The sequence below is a fragment of the Glossina fuscipes genome, unplaced genomic scaffold (genome assembly GCF_014805625.2).
Source record: "Glossina fuscipes isolate IAEA_lab_2018 unplaced genomic scaffold, Yale_Gfus_2 114092, whole genome shotgun sequence".
NCBI classification, from domain to species: Eukaryota; Metazoa; Arthropoda; class Insecta; order Diptera; family Glossinidae; genus Glossina; species Glossina fuscipes.
Window position 1 is genome coordinate 59121 of NW_024005894.1, and position 9907 is coordinate 69027.

The following is a 9907-nucleotide window of genomic DNA, read 5'->3' on the forward strand; positions in this document are numbered from 1 at the left end:
TTTTATGTTTGTAAAACTCTTCCAGAGTTGCCAAATTTTTAGAACGTTTTTTTTTTTACTAGGGGTACAAGTAAATTTAAGAGGTATTAATAATATGAACTTGCGCGGAACCGCAATTATAATCACGTTAAAAAGCAGTGGTAAGGATTAACTTCAATATTTGAATATGCCGACAAAATGCAATTTGTTGGAAGCGTTGTATTTCCGCTTCAAATTGCGTTTGTGCGATTAGAGATACCAAAACCCCGTTTTTCAAACTTTATTATGCTTAAAACCATTGTTTATTGACTTTTAAAAATTATATTTTAGAGGATGTTCCGCAAAATATCCTTTACTTTTAATTATTTGTTGCGAGAGGCGATGTACATTTCTGTCATTATTCACATATTGACCGTTGAAAATTTCTGTGGCTAGAGTCTTTACTTTTTGAAATCCATCCTGGCAGATAGCTGTAGCAGTTAGAAGTTCATGATCAGCCAGGTATAAACCAATACAATATGATCTCGATGCTCTCGCCAAACTAGAAAAAATGCAATAAAGGATGGAGACCATATCAGCTATGCGACAAAATTCGTTGTGGCATTCCACGATACCCGTACCATGACGGGTAAGCAAAAGATCGCAACACATTTGTAGGCGAGCAACTGACTGTTCTAAACACATAGAAGCCGGTTGTAAGCTCGGATGAAGGTTTTCGTGCAATTCCATGTTCGTGATGGGATTATCAATACTTGAACGTTCCATAAATTTGGACAAAATATGACCAGGATAAAATAGAGGATTACGTTGTTTGCGGATGTTATCGCCTATAACGCTCTATAAATTCAGGAGTTACATTTAAATATTTTTTGATTCACATTATAAACGAAAGATCTATAAACATACTCCCACATGCTGTAGACCCACTAAAGCTATAAAAGCATTTAACATAGTTATTGACTCTCCATAAACATATAGTTGCATAGCGTCTCTTAAATACCGTTCCGTCATTTCTCCAGTTAATAATGCTTTAGGACCTTTTAAATCCAAAAGGCTTATGGAAAGGTTCAAAAGCTCTTTTAAACTGAAATACTATCAGAAGAAAATTTAGTCACAGTAATTTCTTAGGAGGACGTACTAACTTACCTTTGTAATGGCTGTTTCTAAGATAACATCTGGATTCTGAAATTCGTCCAATAGACCTGCAGTCATGTAAATCATACTCTCCACGCCATATAGCGATAAAGTAGCTTTAGCTAAATGTGTTTGCGCGAATTCCATATCTCTTAATAGAAGAAAGGGGCAAAAATAACATGACAAAGCCTTCACATTAAATTCGTTTGAAAACTCACTTTAAAGTAACACCCATTTTCTTTGTTTCTATACAAAAATTCGTCAAATAATTTAAAATATTTTTTGACAAGCCAAGGGCTACCAAAGCATTCCGTAACCGGTTCGATTGTTGCAAGAATTCGCCTACAAATTTACCTTCATGCGGCAAGCCTAAAATGCAATTTTCTTTCAAGTTAACATTATCGAAAGTTACCGTTTGCATCGTAGAGGATCGGCAACCAAAAGTTTCAACACGTTCATGAATTCTAACGCCTGGAACATTCGAATCTACTAGAAATGCAGTTGTGCTGGCTTGATCGCTTTCCACTTGTTCGCTGTACCGTGAGGTTTGTGCTAAAACCAGAAAAAGCTGTGAAGCTTCCGCAGCTTTGGGGGGTGCTACTACAAGAGTCTTAGAGCCATTTAAGCACCAGTTCTGGTTGGTGGCATCATAAAATGCTTTAGTATGAAATAAGGAATAATCGGGAGCATCTAGCTCATATATCGCTTCCCTCGCTACCAAAGAACCTAAACAAAACCTGTTAAAATGCAGAACTTCAAGCGAAGTATAATCAAGGTTTACCTTTAGCCAACTTTGTTAAATATTTCTGCTGCTGTTCTGGTGTACCTTTTTCTTGCAGTGCATCAACAATAGAACGATGTGGCAGCAGTGAGAACGCTACATCGACAGAACCTTGACATTCCGGTTCCGTAGCCATTAAACTGGCACTAAAGTTCCAGCCTTTACCATCAAAATCTCGAGAAATATTGAGACCGTATATATCCAAATTTTGTAAATCTTTGGCCAAAGTCGCTATAGAATTGATGTCTTCTTTAAATTTATTTACGGTAAAGTAATCCTGCAAAGGCTTTAAATCATTTTGCAGCTGAGCCATATCATCGCGTGTTATAACCTCCGGATATGCTAACAGTTCCTTATCTACTAAGCCTACGAAGAAATTCTTTGCTAAAGGCAAGCGAGGTTGTAATTTTTTGCTGGCTTGTGAAACAATTTCTTCATGTTCTTCCTTAGCGTCGGTAACAGACGCCGATGCGCTAGATGTGTTAGATGCATGTTTGGGCCATGCTGCGTATTTTAACGATTGCAAGACATTTCTTGATTTACTTAAGTTGAACATTTTTCTCTAAACTAAAAATGAAACTTAACTAAAACATCTGTTCGTGGTGTTGTGAGCAGCTGCTCACATGCGTGCAAAAAAGTGCATTTTTTTATTTACAAAAATTCTATAAGAAATCAGCTGCTTTAGCTTTAACTAATGAGCGTACAATAAATAGTTACAATAAATAGTTAAAAAATGTTCCTACGCGCTTGTTTAAGGCTGAAGAAATTGGAATATGCGGATTTGAACAAGCGTTTTTATTCATATCGTAATGTATTATTACTAACTGAGCGAGATTTCTTTCAAGATTTATTCCCTGACACGGCCCGGTAAGATGTATCGAGAGTGATTTTCTTATGGCTTATCTTCTTCGTCTTTAGACCACAGATAACAAAGATTTTTGAAAATTCACCTCAAACCATATACGCTGGATTTGATCCGACTGCTGAAAGTTTGCATGTAGGAAATTTATTGGTTATTATGGGATTATTACATTGCCAAAGGGCTAGTCATCATCCCATTGCCCTACTAGGAGGCGCAACAGCCTTGATAGGTGATCCCAGCCATCGTAAAACAGAAAGAAGCCAATTGAAACAATCGTTAGTACAACGTAATTTAGAAGCAATCAAACAGCAATTGATAAGAATATTTGAAAATCATCAAAATTTTTTATGGGACGACAAACTACATAAAAGACCTTTACCACAATTAAGGTAAAATGCATTTTTATTTACATCTTATGTTTAATTTGTTTTCCCTTAGAATAGTCAACAATGCTGATTGGTATGAAAACCTGAATATAATCGATTTCGTAAATCAAAATGGTCGCCATTTTCGCTTGGGTCAAATGCTTTCACGCGCGTCCGTGCAATCTCGCATTGAAGCTGATGGCGGTATGAGCTTCGCTGAATTTACCTATCAAGTATTTCAAGCATACGATTGGTTACATTTGCTGCGGAATTATAATTGCCGCTTTCAACTCGGAGGCTCTGATCAGATGGGTAATCTAATGTCTGGCCATGAGCTTATCAGTAGAACAGAAAGAAAAACGGAAGTATTCGGTTTGACGTTACCTTTAATAACAAACGAAGAGGGTGATAAATTTGGCAAATCAGGCGGTACTGCAGTTTGGTTAGATCAGGAAAAAACATCGGCTTTTGCACTTTACCAGTTTTTCATAAGGCGACCGGATGCGGAAGTGGAAAAGCTCTTAAAACTATTTACTTTTCTAACTCTACCAGAAATCGAAAATTTGATGACCGAACACAGAAAAGAACCGGAAAAGCGGAAAGCTCAAACTATATTAGCCGAGGATGTCACTTTACTAGTCCATGGAGGTCAATAAAAATTTCAATTCATGGTCAAAGAATTCCTTTATGTTTTCTGTAGATATTTGAAATGTGAAAATTTTTCTCTAATGAACTTTTAAATTTCACAGAAAATGGTTTAAAACAAGCCGAACGCATAACGAATGCCCTATACAAGGGTCAAGTGGAAGGTTTGGCCGAATTGAATTGTGGAGAAGTTCAACAGACTTTGAACGGTGCTACATTGGTAGAATTGTTAGCCGAACCGGACATAACCATACTACAAATGGCCATGAAAGCTAAATGCTTTCCTACAGAAGGTATTTTTTCTATTAAAAAATATCCTTCTTTTAAAGAAGACCATGACGTATTTTATTTTCCAGCTGATGCTGTGCGAATTATAACGGCCGGTGGTTTTTATATTAATCAGAAACGTAGCCAAAATATAGCGGAAATAATTAGTCATGGCATCCACGTGTTACGGAATGGTTTAACTATATTACGTGTTGGCAAACGAAACTTCTATATAGTGCGTTGGTTAAAATGAAATAAACTGTAATAAATAGTTTTTGTCAATTTAGTATCTTTTATGTCTTATTGCGTCGCCATCTCTTTCTTAACAATAGCTCAGAAGATTTCTCCTTTTTGATCGTTTTATCGTAGAATTTACCGCTTTTTGTGAATGCTTTCCGTTCGTTACGCATTTCAGCTAATTTGCGATTTTTTTGTTTTAAAATATTCTTTTTATTCGCTGATTTTTTTTTGCCGCCTTCTGAAAATTGGACTTTGATGCGACGTCCTTGCAGTTCGCTATTATGCAAACTAAATCCTCTTTGGTAACCTTCTAGGTCATCCATTTCTACAAAGGCGAATCCGCCACGACGATTCTTAGGTATACGAACTGTACGTACTGACCCTATTTTGCCAAAATGTTCCAATAAATCTGTTTTACTTGTGTCAAAGTCCAAATTAGTTACATACAAAACGTAGCGGTTGGCTTTTGATGTTCCACGCATCAGCTGAGTTAATTGCTCTTTCGACAACAGTTTGCTGGCTACTCTATTTGAATTACAAAGTACGTCACTTGCATTTGTAGGTAAGTGTTCATTCGAAAAGACATTTTCTTCCTTTATCCCCGCATCTTCTTCTGCATCACTTGTTAATTGACTTTTATTTTTTTCACTATATTCATCAAATATATTCTCATCAAGATCACTACTTTCTCTACTATTATAGATACCATCTGTGATTTCTCGACGCTTTTGGTCATCAAAATTTCCCAACAAATCTGCTGTATCATCGTTAACGGGTTCTCTTATTCTATCTGGCTTTACATATTCATGTACGTTATAATCACTGTCATCAGAGCAATCCTATAAAAAATGCAAAAAATATATATCTTTAAAAATTTATCATAAAAAATGTCAGAAATAGTTACCATTTTTATGAATGGAGATTCCTCTAAGTGTTCCAAAACTTCCAAATTGATTTGCGAATAATGATTGTCATGCAGAGGAAAAACGAAATGAACTCAACTATATCCGTTATTACTGTTTCATTTTTCCATAACTTTCTCTGTTTTTTGAATATTTGATTTTGACCTTTTTTCAAAATTATCCAAGCTAAGCTTTTTATGGTTCGTTTTACGAAATATGAAATAGCAAAAATGTTGAAGAATTTTCAATTTTTCTCTACGGAAATATGCTATTATCAAGAAACTAAATAAACAAAATTATGCGCAGATGATCCACACGTGTTTTGTCGATTCGATCAGAGAGAGAGTTGCTATTAATAAAGAGAGAGAGAGTTGCTATTAATAAAGACAAAACTAGACATTTTACTATACGCGTTTATTATGACACTATAGCTAAAGATGGAATATAAGGAGACGAATTTTAAAACCTAAAAAGCATACATAGATATGTAAAGAAGAGGAGTCACATATTCGGTTTACTCACTATTAGTGTATATTTAGAGTTTGTGCAGTGCAATGAGTTATGTTGCAAAATCAAGTGGATACTGACGTATGAAAAGTTTACCTTTCGCTTCTGTGTTTAGCTGTTTGGCAAAAAGCGCTGAATATAAAAGCGAAAGCTATCAGCTACGGGGCTACCGACCGTTTAGTTTTTTTTCTAGTTCCAAGGATGAAAAGATTGTTTTACCTTTGGAGTCAATAAATTGAATGCTCTATTTCACATAATTTCACTTTTTATTTACATTAATATTGAGAAAAGGTGCTCTGTAATCAAATTGAAGTCAAAGTATATAGTGTGGAGTGTTAATTTATCATAATTGCCGTCCAATGTATATATAATGGAGGCTGCTGGCAACAAAGCCCTGAACATTGTAATGGAGTGTTGCCATATCCATATATAAGTTAAACGCAAAACATGGTGTGACATGAAAAAATGGCGATACGATTACATTTCGTGTATATAAACGTTGCTAGAAGCATTTGGCTATGTTTTCATATATAGATCGCTCTCCCATTCTCTCTCTCTGTGCTTGTATTGCCTATTCAGATATATTCATCAGGTTTGAAAAGTTCTCAAAAGTAGGAGTATGCAGCACTACAATGATTTCATTCAACTTTATATAAAAGCGTACATTCAAATCATCTTTACTTCCCTGCATACTCTCGCCGAGCCGGAGAAAGTTTCTTTTGATGAGTTTTTTTGTTTTTTTTTTTGGTTTTTTTTTAGTTGAAATATATAACAACACGTTAAGCGAATCTTGCTTATTAAGAGTGTACAGTTGATTACATACTAGTAATATTGTACATATACGACGATAGTCCCCGTAATATTTAACCTTATGTTGCCGTCTGGATACCGATGTCATCATCGACAGTCTCGACATGGCGAAGGTTTAAGTGGATAGTCCTCAGTAGTTTACGTTCTCAGTGAGTTCGTATGGCGTACCCGCTCAAATAAACAGAATCTTCCCAATATAAACTATCTTACTGACGCCATCTATTAGTGACTGTCGCTTGCTTCACTGACACTGGGTATCACAGTTGACAAAGTACATTTTGCAGTGACGTCCAATTGAACTTCTAGCTGATGGTTTATTACATTGCAAGTGACATTGTGTTTGTTGCAACGCCGTTGTGTGGTATAATCTCGTTCCCGGTGTAATTGAAGCCGAGTAAGTTACCAATGTAGAGAAGTCTGACACTTCTTTCACAACGATGCAACTCTAAGTTGAGGTGACAACACGAATATCTCAATAGTTGGCTAAATCAAGTAAGCTCGCTGGCAATCGCGGAAAAGTCCATAGAGTTTTAGCGAATCAATGTCGAGCGGAACTGTACGAGCTAGCAGACATTTCGAAGAGTGTAATGCATCGCATATTAACTGAGAATTTTGACAAGGGGAAAGGTCTCTGGCCATTTCACGAAAGGACATAAGGACTGCCGTGAGAACGTTTCAATCGACTCGTATTCCGGGACGTTTTACAACAACAAATTTGAGATTTTGAATTGACTGAAAACCATGAAGAAGAAAACTTGCTTCGTTACTTCTTATTTGATACTCATATCGCATTTTAAGGAAACACTAATCCACCAAGTCGTGTCCACCATAATTATTTTAGAGTTAACGCATTTTTAAGCAGATAATTAATACATCATCACTTGAGGAATGTTCAAGTAAAGACTCTGCCTTGTTTACCTTGTGGTTAATAAGCATAAAACTTTAAAAAAAAGTGAAGTAACGAAAACTTAATTACCTGTAACTTTGTGTGCGTATGGCTGATTATTTCCATTTTCGTAAATATGAAAAATATAAGCGTTCGATGTTTAATAATTTGCAGTTACCCAACGAAAAATTCGAAGTACGAGAACCATTTAAACAGGCGTTTATTACTGAGGGTTACCAAAAGGACATGTTGGAGAATATGTTCCCCAGCCTTACAGAAGAATTAAATATAAACAACTACACAATTCGCTTTGGAACACTCTTACATTTAGAAGAGATGGAGTGGCTTGGCAATATACGCAAACATAACCGTGAACGAGGCCATTTCACACGTAAGGGCAGATATTATTTACGTCTCACCATAGAAAATGAAAAGCTTTCCGAATGTCGTCCTTCGTTGGTAATTGGAGACATTATCAAAGCGAAAGACCCCTGGACCGATAGTGAAAATGCCGAACACACATATGAAGGAGTGATTCACAAGGGGCTTTTCAATCGCATTCTGCTTAAATTCGATGCAAACTTTCAGCAAAAATATAGTGGCGAAAATTATCATTTAGAATTTTACTTCTCCCGGTATGGCTACCGGGAACAACACCACGCCGTCTTACGAGCGATTAAGAATTTAAGCGAACAATTCTTGTTTCCATCCGGAGCACGGACGCGTGGATGCCCACAATTGAATATACACTTTGATGAACATCGTGACCAGACGATAGAAGAGGATTCTAGAGAAGCGGAAATTCTGACCCAACTTGACGACTTACTGCCGCAATCACGAACTCAAGCCAAAACACATGGCATATCCTTCCGCGGAATTCGTTCTGAAGATATGCAGGAAGAAGCCTCGCCATCATGGTGTAATTTTTATGAAGCGAAGCAAGTAAGTTCTCTTTAGTTTAAAAGCAAAACCCCTTCAATTTAGTATTTTATCACATTTATTTAATTTTTAAAGGTCTTTCTAATGACAGTTAAGCTGTATCGAAAAAACATCAAATCGGAATCCATCGGCATAATAACACCGTACGAAAAACAAGTTAAACGTCTGCGTAAACTTTTCGATGATGCCGACGTAGCGATGGCTAAAATTGGCATTGTGGAGGATTCCCAAGGACAGGTATAAATTTCGTAAATTTACGCAAATTTACACTCATGTTTGAATTAATTGTTGCTTGGTTTTTTTTAGGAACGCGAAATAATATTAATCTCAACAGTGAGATCAAGCAAGGAGCTTATACCTAGCGATGTGCGACATGGATTAGGTTTCAACAAAAACAAGGCACTAACTAACCTTGCAATTTCTCGATCTCGTTACTTTTTATATATATATAGGACGTACTCCTTTTGGATCCTTATTGGTACCTGATTATCAAACACTGCGTTGACAACGATGCCTACATTGGTCGAGATTTGCCGGAATTGTCTGTAACTTTTATGTAATATGTATATATATAGTTTAATAGTTTAGTTTCTTGACTTGAATTACTTTCAATTATTGAATTAATTTTCAAATTTGAATATGTATTTAGTTTAGTTTCAATTTTTTTTGTTTCGTTTTTCGCCTTAATTTTATTTTTTGTTTTCTGTTGTGTATTAATTTATGTAATTTATGTTTAAATATAAACGAAATAAATAGCTTCGACGAAGTTAACACAGACAAACACCTAATTTATAACAGAGATAAAGATGAGATGATCGGCTGTGGTATCTCGTCAAAAGGCAAGAAGGTGGAGCACATTTCATATCTAATCTTCTCCGCGAGAAGCTTATTGACACATCTCAATATAATGCTAAGCGCAAAACCGTGCACCGACCATACAGATGATACCACGGATATAACAGATGCAATAAAGCTGGCAGAGGAGAACGGACTAGATATCCGAACTGTTGTCAGCGACAGAGCCGCAGCCAATAAGGACAGATTGAAAAAGTTCTTGAACGGCGTCTACAAATTAAAAAAGGGCAGGCGGCAACAGAAAATCAATTATGCTCCTGTATGATTATCCACATTTGCTCGGGGCGATAAAAAGATCATAATTGATTTTCTGTTGCCGCCTGCCGAATTTTGGAAGAGGAGAAATGTAGTGCAAACAGTTGCATCTCCACGATATCCCGCTGATAAGGTAAAATTCTACAGTGACATTACGCCAGTGTCACTGCAAGCGGCAATCGACATAGACACATTCGCTCCAGGAGAAGAAACTGTTGAAACTGTGATTGCCGAGCGGACATTAAAGTTATTTGAAATGTTATTTAACCACAATAGCAAACTCATTTCAACGCAAAACAATAAATAACATCAAAGAAAATCCGCAAAAGAATACCTAATTGCGGCCAGTAATTTGAACCAATTAGTCGTGGACACGATGCTTACAATAAATAATTATATAAGGATAATGGAAGATCTGATGGAGGCTTACCCTGGCATCCAGATAAAATCATACAGGGTAAGCCAAGATCTCCTGGATCG

General features: G+C 36.3%; 4 protein-coding genes across 5 annotated transcripts; 2 read left to right on the forward strand and 2 right to left on the reverse strand.

Annotated features, from left to right (window-relative positions):
- Nucleotides 1-276: 276 nt before the first annotated feature.
- LOC119644366 (complex I assembly factor ACAD9, mitochondrial-like) lies at nt 277-2494 on the reverse strand. The gene is made up of 5 exons (XM_038043909.1): nt 1895-2494; nt 1332-1839; nt 1126-1264; nt 886-1071; nt 277-816 (listed from the first exon to the last, which is right to left on the reverse strand). The coding sequence occupies exons 1-5, from the start codon at nt 2448-2450 to the stop codon at nt 292-294; spliced, it is 1914 nt and encodes a 637-aa protein (XP_037899837.1). The 5' UTR covers nt 2451-2494; the 3' UTR covers nt 277-291.
- Nucleotides 2495-2542: 48 nt separating this feature from the next.
- LOC119644367 (tyrosine--tRNA ligase, mitochondrial-like) lies at nt 2543-4332 on the forward strand. Of its 2 annotated transcripts, XM_038043911.1 has the most exons (5): nt 2543-2761; nt 2813-3145; nt 3195-3769; nt 3871-4059; nt 4123-4332. In XM_038043911.1, exons 1-5 carry the CDS (start codon nt 2628-2630, stop codon nt 4284-4286), a joined length of 1395 nt encoding a protein of 464 aa, XP_037899839.1. In that variant the 5' UTR covers nt 2543-2627; the 3' UTR covers nt 4287-4332. The 2 variants fall into 2 exon arrangements, with proteins under 2 accessions (XP_037899839.1, XP_037899838.1); XM_038043910.1 differs by having other exon boundaries at nt 3871-4332.
- Nucleotides 4279-5995, reverse strand: LOC119644368 (uncharacterized RNA-binding protein C365.04c-like). Its single transcript, XM_038043912.1, has 3 exons — nt 5779-5995; nt 5178-5524; nt 4279-5112 (listed from the first exon to the last, which is right to left on the reverse strand). The coding sequence occupies exons 2-3, from the start codon at nt 5178-5180 to the stop codon at nt 4327-4329; spliced, it is 789 nt and encodes a 262-aa protein (XP_037899840.1). The 5' UTR covers nt 5181-5524; nt 5779-5995; the 3' UTR covers nt 4279-4326.
- A 482-nt stretch (nt 5996-6477) lies between these two features.
- On the forward strand, nt 6478-8877 carry LOC119644365 (probable RNA helicase armi). Its single transcript, XM_038043908.1, has 4 exons — nt 6478-8320; nt 8393-8554; nt 8624-8716; nt 8770-8877. The coding sequence occupies exons 1-4, from the start codon at nt 7487-7489 to the stop codon at nt 8875-8877; spliced, it is 1197 nt and encodes a 398-aa protein (XP_037899836.1). The 5' UTR covers nt 6478-7486.
- The last annotated feature ends 1030 nt before the right edge of the window (nt 8878-9907 follow it).